Source organism: Vespula vulgaris, chromosome 7 (genome assembly GCF_905475345.1).
Source record: "Vespula vulgaris chromosome 7, iyVesVulg1.1, whole genome shotgun sequence".
NCBI classification, from domain to species: Eukaryota; Metazoa; Arthropoda; class Insecta; order Hymenoptera; family Vespidae; genus Vespula; species Vespula vulgaris.
In genome coordinates this window covers 584756-600943 of record NC_066592.1, presented here as the reverse complement: position 1 = coordinate 600943, position 16188 = coordinate 584756, and the positions used below count along the sequence as shown (strand labels likewise).

At 44.1% G+C, this 16188-nt stretch overlaps 2 protein-coding genes across 5 annotated transcripts in view; both read right to left on the bottom strand.

The window, feature by feature from the left end:
- LOC127065051 (dual specificity tyrosine-phosphorylation-regulated kinase mbk-2-like) overlaps positions 1 to 16188 on the bottom strand; it is a 122275-nt gene that overhangs the window by 59097 nt on the left and 46990 nt on the right. The window lies entirely within an intron of this gene.
- On the bottom strand, positions 5540 to 15484 carry LOC127065066 (uncharacterized). Of its 3 annotated transcripts, none has more exons than XM_050996928.1 (2): positions 14797 to 15484; positions 5540 to 6777 (listed from the first exon to the last, which is right to left on the bottom strand). In XM_050996928.1, the coding sequence occupies exon 2, from the start codon at positions 6035 to 6037 to the stop codon at positions 5675 to 5677; it is 363 nt and encodes a 120-aa protein (XP_050852885.1). In that variant the 5' UTR covers positions 6038 to 6777; positions 14797 to 15484; the 3' UTR covers positions 5540 to 5674. The 3 variants fall into 3 exon arrangements, with proteins under 3 accessions (XP_050852885.1, XP_050852887.1, XP_050852886.1); XM_050996930.1 differs by having other exon boundaries at positions 5540 to 6546; XM_050996929.1 differs by lacking the exon at positions 14797 to 15484 and adding an exon at positions 12070 to 14769.

The following is a 16188-nucleotide window of genomic DNA, read 5'->3' as shown; positions in this document are numbered from 1 at the left end:
TATAAGACTCCTTAAAAATCTTATTCGTTCTGCGATATCCCGTTCGTGCTGCATAACTATGTATATATATACGTAAGGAACGGTACTAGAAAAATAACGGAGCGTGTCATGGCCTCGATTCCGCGAGTGCAGCGAGCTGAATCTGCGTTTTGGTACGGCAAGGGAGACAAAAAATGAGAAATAGAGAAAAGAAAAGAAAACCGCCGAAGTCAAGAAAGAGAGTGAGCTAGCGAGCGAGCGAACGAACGAGCTAACTCAAGTAACCGACATAAATATTTATGAAAAGCAATAAATGTCGGTTCCCTTTCGTCGAATTTTTTCTTTTTTTCTCTCTCTCTCTCTCTCTCTCTCTCTTCTTCAAACCTTGATATATTAAATCTTCTCTTAGAAATATATCATAGACTGTGACTACTTTCTACGTGGGATGTATGTAATTCAGCTCGCACGTGCACACAGGATTTCGTAGCGCGTTTTACGCACGTGTCTTTTTGTCCCCACCGATCGCAGCTACACGTACGATATACGATCAAATTCGATTACGAAACTTCTTTTCAACGTCGGCTCGATGGATCGTTCGTGCGAATCGAATTTTCTCCTGATCACGATTTCGTTACAAATTCTGATGTACAAAAGTTTTACGATTTATGCACGCCCCTATCCTATCCATGTGGCAGCGAAGTAGAAATATCTCTTGATAAAAAGAAGAAAAAAAAAAGAGGAAAAAAGAAAAAGATAAAGAAGAATACTCCTGCTGCACGAGACTGCAACACGTGGTATGCGCAAACTACGCGAGGGCTTCGGAAAATCCTGTTTGGTTAATCCTCTTGGTTCGTTCAAAATAAAGAGATCGACTGCAGCCAAAGATACGTTTTCATATAGACACGTATTTGCCGTCTGACGTATAACATTTGCATTCTATTTTAAGTTAAAAAATCGATAGGATTTTTTTCGGCTCCGCGTGCAAAACGCGACAGAAAAAGCTTTGTCATCCTTGCTTCGATCTTTTTTTCCTTTATTAATTCGATTACTTTGAACGAACGTTCCAAACGGTCTTTGCACAGAATTAGTCGTAGACAAAAAGTCGCCTCGTTGCATCGTTAATATTTACAAGGGTACACCTTCTTACCTTCTTAATAAGACCTCGTTAATTCTATCCCTATCGGTGTCAATACTTTGTAAATATTACGAAAACTCGTACGACAAGAATCAACATTAACGCTAGTCCAAGAAGAGAGTCCACCTATTAATAATCATTTCTCTCGAAACATTAGATACGCTTCCTTGGATAAATATATCCGTGGAACGAGAGTTTCGGGCCAAGGTCAGAATCTTTTTAGTCTTCTAGTTCTTCTCTTTTTTTTCAAGGAAGAAAGAGAGAGAGAGATCATGGTATAATAAGCAGCACGAAGAAAAAAATATTCCTGATACGAAAACGAGTTTTCTATTCATCGAGAGTTTTTCACCTTCGTCGTCGTCGTCTCGATCGTCGAAAGGGGATGATTAACGAAATTGCGTTTCGAAAATTGCATCGATATGTGGATTGGACTTGTCGAGTCGAATTGTTTCTTTCGATCACGCACATCCTGTAATTTACAAGACGAGACTACTCTCAAAGTTATTATGATATTTAAGAGAAAGGTAAGAAGGCAAACGTCTTTCGCCTCTTGATCCACTGAACTAGAATGAAAGCGTCAATCGGTATCTCTCTTTGAAAATCCTCATCTAACAAAATAACAAAAAAAAAAAAAACAAAAAAAAATAAAAAAAAATATAAAAAAGAAAAAGTAAAAAAGAAAGAGAAACTTATCTTTAAAAGGAAAAAGATCGATGGAAGAAGATAGATAAGAAAGATCGCGTGTATACTCGTGGTGTCTCACGTTTCACGAGCGATCTCAATTTTCCCTATCGATAGTCAAACAGGCAAAGCCTCTCACCCAATTTCACGTGAAAATCCGTGGTATCCAAAACCGATAAGTAGACTCGCTCTCGGGGACTAGAATATCGTCTATCGTACGATAGACGTCAGAAGCCTCTTCGAGTTAGCGTTCGTCAGTCTTCGATGTCGGAACAGCTAAGAAGGGTTGGAAGATATAAAGGGGTGCGAGCGAGAGAGAAAAATCAAAGACTTAAATCTCTCACGCGCGTGTAAGCACGTGTATACACGTTGCCCGACCATTCTTTCGAGCTACGTTAAATCCAGGGCTTAAGTCTCTAATTGAAAGACTGGCCCTGGTCACGATATCGCCCCGTGACGGTCTCCCTTTCCTCTTTTCATTTTTTTTCTCTTCTCTTTCTCTTTTACTGTTTTTACTTCACCCTCCGTCTATGCGCGTACATGCGCGAAAGAGAACACGGTGACACTTTTGGTCGTAGAGAACCGCCCTAAATATGAGAGTGGACGTTTCGGACCAAAGTCGTGCCGCAGGCAATTCGTCCGATAACGAAGGGTACCGCAGAGACACGCACACACGGACGCACACACGTACGTACACACATGCTAATGCGTATACGAAGCGATACACGGTTCAAATTCGCACGTGTTGCCGACATATATGTCGTTGCACGGATAGGAAAAAGAGGCTTCTCTGGTGGAAACGGCCGCCGAGTTACAGGCTCCGTGCTATCGATCTGCGCAACACCCGGTACATGCGAAATGTCCGCCAACGGACGCCCAATCTCTCTCTCTCTCTCTCTTGCTCCATCTATATCTATCCATTTATCTCTGTCCATCTGTAGATTTAGCTACATGTACATGTTGCAAATCGTATGTGTGTGGTTCGCGATGAGAGATATGTCTCTATATGTTGCTACACCCTTTTACTCTCTCTCTCTCTCTCAGTCCCTTCCGAGAATCCAATACCATTTGGAGGAATCAGTCGATAGTGAATCGAGAAACTCTACGATTGTGTTTGTAAAGAAAAAAAAAAAACAATGCGGACAAAGAAAAATGCTTGATTCCTCTTGCATCGATAATCCTATGAAGATTGCATCGTGCCACGTTGATATTCTCTCTCTCTCTCTCTCTCTTTTCGTCTCCGTTTTTAGACCGACGTAACTTATACCGCGTTATTCTCTCGTTCGAACGAAATCGCGAGTCTCGATCGGCGTCTAGAGTTACTCGCATGCGTCAACGTCGTGCCAGATACAGATCATCGTCGTCCGACGGCTTCATTCGTTCCTCGTATATTTCGATTCGTTCGAGAGGTCTCTTTAAAATTTCAAGAAAATCTCAAAGGTCTCGTGGAATCTTTATCTATTAATTAATTTATTAAGGATTAATGGCCGCAGACGGTTCTATGCGACGACGAGTCGCATTAAAAAAGTTAATGACGATCGAAGATTATTATTAGGGAGATTGGAGACGATCGAACGACGCGTAAAAGAGAAAAACGAGTTCGCGTGACCGCATTTATCATCTCTAACGAGCTGACTTCTATGGATTCAGAAAAAGAAACGGTCTTTATCGGTTTATACTGCATCGTCTTTCATGTGCGAACGGGACATGTATGTGTGTATCTCTCGAAGGGAACTGGCCGAGTTGAGCAGAGATGACGAGGACGAAGAAAAAGAAGATGAAGATGAAGAAGAAGAAGTAGCGGATGAAGAAGAAAGAGAAACAGAGAGAGAGAGAGAGAGGCAAAGGGAGAGAGAAAAGGGAAGAAAAAAGAAGGAGGAGTTTCATGCGCGTTAGATACGTCTCGGACACGATCTCGTTGCGTCGCTCGTATGTCGCTCAAGGGTGCGTGACTCGGAAACGCAGTCATAAGAAAATTTATGCAGCACGCCCTCGAACGTGCCATACGTGCTTCGGCAAACGAGTTTCGCGTAACATCGTTCAGCTCTTCGCGCCAAACCAGAACGCTCTTTTACTTTGCGATAGATGCGACGCTTTGTCTCGATTTTTCTCCAAAGTTTACCTCGTCGAGTATGAATTCCGAATCGTCTGAACCAAGAACTACGTATTTTTCGATAACGAGTGACGTTTTATATTCGCTTCGTTCGTGCTCGTTTGTGTTGCAAATATATGTAGACAGAACGTCCAATACGATTCCGACCGATAAAAAAGACCATATTTGTCGAACAAATATTTCTCTAAATTTCTCGTCGATTTTGTAATCTTTACTTTACTCAAATTGTGATCTTATTCAAAAGGATCGAACGTAATGCAATCTCGGAGTACATTTTACACGACGAAGGGTGATTTTCCGATAGCGATGTGTACGCGCATGAACGACTCGAAAGAGAATAATTTCTGAGCTAATGCCTCACGACGAACTTTTTTTTCTGATCGCTCGCGTTTCCCATTAAACGGCGAGGTAACGACAATGTATTTCTCTCGCAATTCATTAAAGAGTGGATATATCGAGCGCATTAAAAATAAATTATCAACTCCCTTCGAGTCTCACGTTGATGAAAACGTGTGGTCAGAGATAGATAGATAGATAGATAAATAAATAGATAAAGAGAAAGAGAGAGAGAGAGAGAGAGAGAGGTTCCATTAAACCATTCGATAACGATAAATTATTAAACGCAAAATTAATATATAATTATCCACCAATCAGCGGGAAATATTTACTACCAGGCAAAATTAATTAAAAAATTTCGACAAAGAGTAAAGGGAGACTATTAATTGTTAAGTATTTGCTGTACTACTCGTGCATGTATATGCACCTGTACTTGAAATCGACAAGAGCCACGATGAGAGAGCGAAAGGAAGAGGGAGGGGGAGAGGAAGGGAAGAGGGAATAGCGCATCTATTAAGCGTTAGCGATCTCGAGCGATACTCGAATGCTGCGATGGACCGATTATACCTCGGTTAACTGCGAACGCGAGGCTTCTCCCTTGAGATACTTGCATACGTACACACAAACACAAATACCTAAACATGTTCTGTCACGGAACATGCTCGTCCCTCTACATCGAATTATGTGCAATAGGGTACAAGGTTGTGCCGTTACCGTTGCCATTGCTGTTGCTGTTGCTGTTGCTGTTGCGAAATGCCACTCGGAGAACGCATATCGCATTGTTCGCTGACTCGGTGATACACATTCGCCGTGTTTGCGAGCGCAAACTCCTAGACCTGTCGCGAGATTAGATACGGATCGGGAAGATCTTCCCTCGAAATCTCTGTAGCGAGTCTGTTACAGTTTGAACCGTGAACTGCGAAAGCGTTCTTTGGTTTTCTTTTCTTTTCTCTTGCTATTTAAAAGATACAAGTCTTTTATCCTACGCTAAGGTCTCTTTGAGAGAAAAAAAAATAATAAAACCTATCTTTATTCCGTAATAAATGCTTATATCGTAAGAATGCATTTCTAAGAATAGAGACTCCTTCGTCATGAGAAATATCAAAGAGATAGCGATCGATCTCAAAGACATTCGTCTCCTCATTGTGCGTTTCGTGTCCTTGGTAGGATGCGCATAGATTTTAATAGAATTAGAATCCTCGAGAGAGAGAGAGAGAGAGGAGAGGGAAAAGTAGTCTTTGTCGATTCACCGAGGATCGTCGTTGATCACGAGACAATACGTGACTTACCACATGAGCTCTATGATGCTGATGATGCATAGTGTGATGATGATGTCTCTTCTCCTTCGCATGATGTTTACCGTGGTGCTTGCTACCCCGGTGCGGCGGATAGGTATGATAAATCATGTTAACGCCGAAGCAGGGCTGGCGTCACCTGACCTCGACGAGATTACACTTGGACATACCCATCTGTTGTTGGCTGGTCTGATGATTCTGATGAGTAGTCACGGTCAGACTAGCGCCGCAATTCGCGTTTTGAAGTTTCCTCGTCCCCGTCGTACCCGTCCCCGTCGTAGTCGATGCAGAACTCTGCTGATGTTCGCTGGAGCAACCACCGCTCGACTGTTTTTCGTCGACCTCCGAAGAATTCCTTAGGGTCAGATCGTCGTCGTCGACGTCCACGGCGAAGGCGATACGATGATGAGACATCAGTTTGACGTTCGAAGTGATCGGCGTCACCGTGGTAGCCGGATCCAACTTGACCAGGGCAGCTTGCAATTCCAGGGCATCCATCTCGATGATTCGATTCACCAACAATTCTTTCTCTTCTTCCTTTTCTTCCTTTTTTCTCCAAGGATCGAGTTACTCTTCGTTCTCTTACGAAGCCTTCTTCAACCAGAGGTCCAGATATATCGGCTCATTCGAGCCTCTTTTCCTCTCTTAATTTTAAGAGAGAGAGAGACAGAGAGAGACTCTCCCAACGATTTTTCAACGAAAACCTCTCGGATACGGACAACCGAGCGATAGAAAAACTGTTCGATCTCCAAAATATTTTTTCCACCCTTAGGCGGAATCATTACATACCTGCACAGACACCCACACAATACACGCACACACAAACGCGCGCGTGCGCGCGCACGCTAAAGTTCAGAAGCTTTTGCTGCTATTTCCACTATCTTTCTCTCTTTCATCTCTCTCCCCTCTCTCTCTCTCTCTCCTCTTCCTTGTTATTTCACCTTCTCCTTCCACTAATGGCCACGATCGTTTTCGTGAAAATGTTTGACAGGAAGTCGACCCGTTCCCTGCGCATCGATAGCCACCGTTCGATCTTTCCACTTCGTAGTTATCTATCTATCTATCTATCTATCTATCTATCTTTCTTTCTTTCTATCTATCCATCCATCTATCTATCTATCTATCGATCTATCTTCCTCTCACAATCGGCACCAACAGCACCACGGTTCTTTTGATTTCACCTTTTGATTAAAAACCGCTCACGGACGTACTTCCATCGACGGTCTCGATCGTGCACTCTACGAGGAAAAAAGGAAAAAAAAGGAAAGAAAAAGAAAAAGTTGCGAATCGCTCGAAGGGTGACAAAAGAGAGAGAGAGAGGGGGAGAGAGAGAGAGAGAGCAAGAGAATGCGAAGCACGAGTTTCCTTACGTCAACGTCGACCTTTAATTTCGATCGACCCTATGTAAACGGATGTTTTGCGAACGAGAAGTAAAAAGGAAAGTGCCCGAGGAGGTTTTTTTCTATTGCCAAGTTTTGCCTTGACTTACACCGACTAAGTACAACAAAGTTTTAACAAAGCCGGTGTTATCTTTTTTTTTTTTTCTTTTCTTTTCTCCTTTCCTTTTTTACTCGACGAACCTAAAGTAAGCAAAGATAAAATGAATTACGAGAACGAAACACGAAGCGCGTCAAAATTTCTGATAGTCATTATAATTCGAAGGACGTCTTTGCGAACGCGATCGCTTAGGGATACGAAGAAACTAAGGGAACGTTAAAAAGGTGGAGAAGGAAGTCGCGTGCAAATTTTCCTAGGCCAATTCAGGAGCGATAATTCGAGTCCCATTAGGCGATCGAGTTCCTCTACCGATGTCTCGAGGCCGACACGCCTCGGGCCATCTCTCTCTCTCTCTCTCTCTCTCTCTCGGTTGCGGTTCGTTCCGTTCGAATAATGGAAGGTAACGTTCGGTCGCTCGTTCGCTCGTTCGCTCGCTCGCTCGCTCGTCGGTCGTCTTTGTCGTCGTTACTGCTACCACTGGTATTGCTCTCGTTGCTACACGGCCCCGTAGATCACGGTCATTATGCACGAGCTCGTGAGCTCGCGTGACCGTCTTCGTTACGTGCCAGTAAACGGGCCAAGCTCTGTGTGTGATCTATCGCGGGCTACCGTTCGTTTTATCGTTCGCTCGTTGCCTGTCCTCTTACGTCGACCGTCGCGAGAGATGCGAGAGAGCGAGAGAGTTATATGTCCGACAGTTTACTACTACTACTACTACTCTACTACTACTACTACTACTACTACTCCTATAACAACAACAACAACACAGCAACAACGACCTCTACATCATCGACGCAGAGGGTAGGCTGTTTCTCCCGGGGAAATACTCGAGACGCATTGCGAACTTCGAGGACACGAAACGATCATAGGGATCTATGCCAAACACTACGTCAAGATTTCCTCTTTGATCTTCTCCTTGCTTTTTATTTATGTATGCAAGTGTAGTATGTTGATTTCAAACGCGAGTCGGAAGAGAAAGTAAATCGATCCGATGCGGACTTTTTTGTTTCCTCCAATCCGCGCAAGAAAGTTTAATAAATAATTCTTACATTCATGTTTCGACGGTAGGAATTAAAAGGAGAAGGAAAAAAAAGAAAATGTATTTCATTGTGAATAATGGGATGGAAGAAAAGTTGGGTCGAGTCCAATGTACGAGAAGGACTTTTTTTCCCTATCCTTGTCTCTTTCTTTCTCTCTTTCTCGTCTTTTTATTCCTTTTTCGTGTAACACCAAATAATGCAAATCCCGAAAATGGAAACGTACGGGCCGGTTTTCGAGTTCGAAACTGTCGGTCGAACAAATTCAGTTTCGCCGTTGAACGTTGCACCGAGTAAAAAGGTGACAATATTTACCGTTTTGCCTGACGTATTTTTCAACTCTCCTATAGCCATTTGGATCTCTCTCTCTCTCTCTCTCTCTCTCTCTCTCATTTTTGTCATGAAACGCGGAGTATGATTTATATAGCTTAACGTGTCTGCTGGTGCAGAGATAAAAGGTAGAAATTTGCATACAACATCTAGGAGGTAGACATCTGTAATCCTCAGCCAAACGTTTGCTCTTTCTTTTTCTTTTTCATTTCGAAGAAGGAACGAACGAAACCTGAAACTTCTTCGTCGCAAAGTGTCCGTGGGTGGATGTCGAGTTATCTATAGGTAGTTCCAAACGTACTTTACGCCGAGCTAACGCCGTATCGCCAGAGATACGGGGATAAAGACAAAAAGAAAAAGAAAAAAAAAGAAAGAAGAAAGAAGGATACTAGGTTGATTACAAAGTTGCACGATGGCATCGTTAAAACGAGCAGGAGAGATAAAGCCGTTTTAAAGCAGGGAGAAAGCTTCTGCTTTCAAAGATCCGTAAAACGCAACAGTTCGATAGTTCAGATCAGAATTGAGAAAGATGTCGTTGCCGAACGGATTTAAAAAAAGAAAAAAATATATAATATCGAGATTCGAAAAAATGTTTAATCGAGTTTATAACGAGAAGATCGAGAAAAGGGTGGTGGAAGATCTAAACGATTATCCGAACGATTATCTAGAAATCTTTCTCTCTCGAAGAAAGAACACGGACACGAATCGTACGAGGAATTTCAAGGGCACGAGTCCGATGAGTTCGGGTCTCCCGAAAGGACGGTCAACGCACTTTCAGACTCTTTTGTGTGATTCGAACGCGTTCCTAAATCATTTTCATGAGCATTATAAGATAACATTAGGGGCGGGGAACGCCCACGGAACTTGTTCCTTGTTTCCTCTTACTCTTTTAATTTTTTTTCCGTTTCTTTCTCTCTCGATTTGACGAGGAAACATCGTGGGCCCAACGGTCGCCATTGTTTCAAGCGACGATTATATCGTGTTCCCCTTTTCACGATCTCTACTGCTATTTTAACGAGAAAGTGTAGTAAAACGAAGAAGCTGAGAGAACAAAATAAAGAGAGAGAGAGAGGGGGGGGGGGAGCTTATTTTCTCAAAGGAAAAGAAAAAATCAAACGATCGTAAAGAAAAGACGATTAAAAGGTTCGAGTGGTTTGGAACAAAGGGTCTTCGACTGCGAGCTGGACAATGACTTTCTCGTCGTTTAAAATACCACGACCTCTATATTACCTCGCAGAAGACGGACGAGAAGAAGTAAAAGAAGAAGAGAAGAAGAGAAACAGAGAATGAGATGGGAGCAGGAGGATGAAGAATATATAGTAGCTTCTCGTTTGCTTCTTCCGTGAGCATAATGGTAGCGTTACTCTTTGTTGCAGCTACTTCGTGTCAGAGCGTAGATAATTAAAGGGTGTGGAACTAGACAGGTACTCGCATATACCGGTACACCTCTTCTTCGTAAACGATCGTACCGGAAGCTATTCTGGTCCAGAAGATTAGCGACTAGGCACAACGGGAAACGTTCGAGCAGTAATGACGTTGGCGTTTGATTTCACCCTGACAAGATACGAGAGACGATCGTTTTGCACTCAGCCCGAAGACTCCATTTGAACTTTGGATTTAATTTCAGTAACGGTAGAAGGACGACGATAAAATTAATTACGACTTTTCGTTTACGCGAATTTGTTTTTATCGCGAATCGAATCCTCCGATTCGATATACGGTAATTTAAGAGGTAAATATCGATGAAACAAAGACTAATGTAAAAAGAGAGAATCGCTTTAGTATTTATCGCGATATTTGTCGACGGTACACACGCATACGTATTAGATAGACGTCGATAACGAGCAAGTACATATAGGATTGTGGAGAGTCAAATATCTGCCAGCCGCAAAACGTTAATTAAAGTACGCTATATCGGAAGGTTTTCGCTTGCTTTAGAGTCTAATCAAAGACGAGCCAATAATAGTTCCAACCCTCCTCTTTTCTTTCTTTACTTCCCTACGCTCGATCTCGTAATATCGCGTTAATCAATTAAGAAAGTATAATGAAATTTATTACCGACCGCCTGAAGGGTTCCGTTTATGAGCGACGAGTCAACGCGACCGCTCCGTATCAATTTTCCTAACGTCGAAATTCACTTAAATCGTACATTTCGTAAGCGAACGCAAAAAACAACTTTCCCACGCAACTGACAAAATGGACGTAAATTATTTGACTGCTTCAATGGGGGGGGGGGGGGGGGGGAAAGAAAATTCTCAACGAGGAATACGTTTTCGTATTTCCAGAGCTACGTAGCGACTTTGTGTTCTCTCTCTCTCTTTCTCACGAACAAAAAGTAAGTAAGATAAGAAATCCTTTGAACGTTAGAAGTTGTTATAGCTAAAGGCACGAAGCTGAGAAGGTTGAGTCGATCCATCGGACGTCATGGATATAGGCGGAGTACCGCTGTTGCTGGCTACTTTCCTGCCGTTTTCTTTTATCCTTTTCTTTTCGTTTCGTAGGTGCTTTCTCGTGTAGAACAAACTATGGCTACCAGTCGTGGCAGCTAAGTTTAAGTGGGGTTACGAGATGAGGGTCAGCCCGTTATTGCCGCATAATGCCAGAGATATACGCGATGGATAGCGTTAAGCTCATTCCGGAGATTAGACGGTATAACGACAGTGATCGGGTAATAACCAATAACAAACTCTCGCGCGTGACCAATATCTCATTTTCATCGAATAACTTTGAATTACGTTTGCACATTTTTTCCTTCCCTTCGTTGAAAAATACCATCGAAATTCAGCGGACGCGTCGATATCGAACCGTAGGTAACACGACGTAATACACGTTTTTAAACGCGACGTTGTTATCGATCGTCCCTCTAAAAGTATCTTTCTTTTTCGAAAAACCTATTCGACGGACGTACGCTAAGCGCTCTCATCGAAAAGACTGAGAAAGGATAAAGCGGCATCGATTTACACAGACTCTATAATTAATGCGATAGTTTGGAACAGGGAGATGATGAGATGGTTATTGGATTAAATTTAATAAAGATAATCCGCGTACCGAACCGATTTTTCCAAAAGAAGGAGAAAAGAAAAAGTCGATTTAATCGATCGCGACGAGGATCCCACCGTTTGGGACGATCTTTATTTTCTATTTAGGAAAAAGTCGATTCGAGAATGCTTTCGTAGGTTCTTTTTCGCGATCGGAACGGTGACTTCGTCGAAGGAAAATACCGTAAAGCGCGAGACAAAGGTAAATCGAATTACCGAGTCGTCTAGTCTCTTTTTCGAGCGACTGCTAAGACGTCCTCTCGACGGGCCAAGCAAGAAAAGTCAGTCGTGGGGAAAATCATGCCCTCGAGCCGTGAAGATAAATCCGAGCACAATTCTTGTCCCCGATAACGAGAGGTCTAGTGATTCTGGAAACGACGGGGCAAGTGCCAACCTCCGAGGTACCAACGAGTTTCGGTGGAAAACGAATCTCTGGGGCGTAAACGAGTTCTGTCCAATTGCGTCAATGATAAAAGATACTCGAGAGCGAGAGCTTCGAAAGTTATAGAAGCTCGACTGCCGATGGACAAAAGGAAAGAATTACTGTTGTCTCAAAGTAGACACGTTCTTTTCATTCTCTTTTCTAGTTGTCTCTCTTATCTTCTTTCGAGAATATTTTACGACGTACTTGTCCGTCGAACTATAATCGCTGCTATGAACATCGTAGACACGCGGTGTAGGTTGAAATCAAACTATAGCCACCTGGCTTTATCGCGGACTTTAAAGACTTTTAACGCGGTACGAACGTATTTACGAGCACTCGCGACTGCCCGACCGTACGCGTCGAAAGCTATTCTTCTCTCTGTAGGTATCACCCAGAAGTCGTTTCACGATCGAATAAATACCGCGAGTGGGAAAATAAAGGTTTCGCCTTTCGAGCCCCCCTACCGAGCGTTGTTGCGACGTGGAAGGGTGATTTTTGAAGGGAGTTTTTCTAATCGCGATATCGCTTGAATTTTTCTTCAAATATCAGGGAATTTTGCTTCAGAGGGAAGAACGCGTTCGAAAGCGAGCCGTGTGATAAATCTATGTCGGCGTCGTAACCCTCGTTGAAAAGGAAGGATCGATAGGTCCATCCGCCGTCCGACAATAGATCCATCGAATTTACTGAGCTCGTACACGTTCGGTGTACGACGTGTTACGTCGAAGCATCGATCAAATTATTCGTCGGAGCATTCGAGGCTTTGGCTAACATCGTAGGAGACTATAGAAACATCGATACATGGGCGGTACTTAGGTACGATGCTGTTTTACCGTCGATTACGAAAGCACTTATCCGTAAAGATCGCGAACACCGAGACATAATACTCGACGCGTTCCGATTTAGCCGTTCGTTCGGGATCGCAATAAAGGTGGCTCGTAAAACAGTCGTCTGGTTCGTGTTCTCGATCGAGGAGACACGCGCACGTCTCCGAGCGATACCGGCCGATCAGCCTAATTAATATCTCGAAACTGGCGTGCCGAGTCGATATCTCGAGCGCCGAGGAACGCTTGGTCTTATCGTCGAGCTATCGCCGACCAAAAGTCGGTCAGCTGTGAGACGTTTTATTATTCGCCTCGGTTAAATACGGACGGAACGATTACATCGTGTACGCGCGTATCGGTCGACTCGCGACGATCGGAGATACGCGAGAAATCATTCCTCGAATTCTCACCGAACCTCCAAAATTCTGTCCGAGAGTCTCATCCCGCTTCTATCACTCCTCGAGGAAAGAGATGAAAAAAGGAAAAGAACGGAGAAGAAGAATTCGGCGGTCTACGTCGGTAATAAAAAGATTAGAAAATTTATGTCAGCTTATTGGTTAAAGTTAAAGATTCGAATTTTGTTCGATTGAAAGAGAAGAAGTACGCGAAACGCGCGCGTAATCTCGCCGTAGCAAATTTTACGAGCTAAATCGCGCGCACCGATCGTCATTGTGCGATATTACGGATCATTAAGCGAGATCGGCCAGAGTCAAGCGGGTTTCTTCCTCCGAAGTATCGTATCTCTCCGTGGCGTTGCTTTCTAGATCGTTAGTCAGCCCGCGTCGATAATAACTCTGTGGATTTTGTACGTCGATTCGCCGTCGAGGTTGTACACGCCACGACGTACGTGCGTCGTCTATCGTTAACGTTCGATTTCGTTCTACGAACGTGTACGTCGAAAGAACGGTACTCTTTTGACGAATACTCGCAAAATCTATGCCTTTCTCGAACGATCGCTCGAAATTGATCGACGTATCGTTCCCATCTCTTCTCCCTTTTACATACCGAACGTGTAACGTAACCGTTCGTTTCGAGATTTGATAGAAAGATGGTAGAAAAGAAAGAGAAAAGAAAAAAAAAGAAAAGAAAAAATAAGGAGAGAGACGCGAACGAGAAAGTATTCGATGCTCGAATCGTCAAACGTCCAAGATCCGGAATCTAAAAATAACTCGATGAGAAACGATTCGTCTTACAAAACTAGATACCCTGAGACACGCAGAAGCTGGATATCGATCGACGCGAGGAAGTTGGTAGAAGGAAAGCTTGAAAATTCGAACCAGGTCGGTTCGCGCGAAGCCGTGAAAATTCCAGAGCCGATTCCGAGACATTCCTTTTCCTTTTTTTTTCTTTTTCCTTTTTTTTTCTTCTTTCGTTAGCCTCTCCGTCTTTACAATACGAGTCGTCGAAGATTACATCCCGAGCACGTTGGAAACGTCTGAAGAAGTCGAAGAAGGTAAACGACGCTTGCGAGTTACATCGACGAAGGGAAGAAAAATACTTAGAAAGGAGAAAAAGATCCGTCGATCGTACGGACGAGCCACGCCACCACGCGAGTCGTGTCTTTTCTCACACGCGATTTTACGATGAGAACACGGCGACGTTCCGCGCGGTATGCATACGTGAACGCAACGTGCCGACCAAGAATAAATTAGCTTCCTTCGTTCCGAGGAACGACAAGTGCGATCGCAAAAAAGACGGATCACGAAAACTGGATTTTCTCGGTCGACGACAAAAACGATTCCAAGTTGATTCGAAATCTCTGATGAAGACGAATCGCCCGAATACGAGAAAGAAATATAAACGAGATAAGAACGACGTTAAAAAAGATTCGCGAAATCGTTAATTTTCCATTCGCTCGAGCTCGTCTCGTCGCGAATAGAAAAGTTTAAAGCCCGAGAGCACGGACTTGGCTTATACCGAGGGTCTAAAGCATCGAAGGGCAGACATCTGGCCGATCAATCTGAAACTGGTGCCGAGGGTCGCGTTGCTTGCCAACGAGCGAATGATTCACACGCCTTTCGAAAAATAATAAAACGTAAGGAAACTGGCTTCTCTCTCTCTCTCTCTCTCCCTCTCCCTCTCCCCCTCTCTATTTTGTTTCAACACATACACTTTAAATCTTCGTGTCGTTATCCTCGTCTCGAAAGGGGTCGCGATTCGAGCGAAACTTTTCGCGTCCGACGAGCACAAAACGATTAGGAGAGTTAAACGTAGAACGAACGACGCTTGCTACTCGAATGATAAGGACGAGGCGAAGTCCAGAAAAAAAAAAAGAAAATTCGTCCCGATTCTCGGCGAGCACGAACGACACCTTCCAGACGCGCGCGCGCTGCTGGACCAGCCGGATCCCGCGAATCTGCGATTCTCTCTCGCCCTCGTAGGGAGCGCGTATCGCCGCCGCCACCACCACCACTACCGCCGCCGCCGCCACCACCGCCACAACCACCATCACCACCGCCACCGCTGCCAGCAGCACCACCGCCAGCTCCACCACCGTTCGAACGGCAGCGACGTTGAAAAGCACCCTTCGCGTCGGTGTACTACGCTCGAACGTAAAGGATCGAGAGAGAGGGTGAGATGGCTCGAGAAAGAGCCGAGTCGCGGGGTATAATGGTAGTACGACCGAGAGAGAGAGAGAGAGAGAGAGAGAAACTCGCTGGTTACTGGGGTGGGATCAATATGAGGTTGGACGAACGCGGGAAATTCGCGCGCAGGTCCTTCTACCCCCACGCGATCAGCCCACACCCTCCATTTTCTCTCTTCCTCCCTTTCGATACTCTTTTCTACTTCTCTCTCTCTCTCTCTCTCTCTCTCACTTTCAACCCTAGCTTCGACCTGTCCTACCTTCGAAAGTGCTGCCCTGCTTCTCTGTGCCCTCACCTGATCGTCCACGCACCGTCATACGCCCACCCGCGACGCCCTTGCTCTCTATCCTTTCATTTCCCTCTCTCTTTTACACTCCGCATCGCCATCTACACGTAAGTAAATTCGTCCTGTCGAAGCTAAGGTAAAATCGAGCGAATCCGAAGCTTCTCTTTCTTTCTCGCTCGCTTGCTTCCTTCGTGCTTTTCTTTTTCCCCCTTTTCCATCTTTCTCCTCGCGTTCGAATACGGTAGAAGGTTCGATTTAGAGATCGAGATGAATACCCCGGAATCGAAAGAGGCACTTGACCTCCTTCCAAGCGTACGCTCTGCTCGTCCTCTAATTAATCCTTCTAACTTCTTCAAAAAAGAATGAGACAGATAAGCGTAGGAATAGAAGAGAGATCTTTCATCTTTCTCGAAAAGAGAAATGAAATTCTTCTTCGATCCTGGAAACTGTGAACTTTGGTGATTAGAGAGCAAATTGAAATATATCCCGGATTTATTTTCCCTATTTCGAGGCAGGTGGTTTCAAAGAGGGACGAACCGAGGAGAGTCCAAGTTCTTTGGTAAAAAGTGGTGGATGACGTCGAACTCGGACACGAAATGTCTTTGCGAATTGGACTCGAGCCAGGACGTAA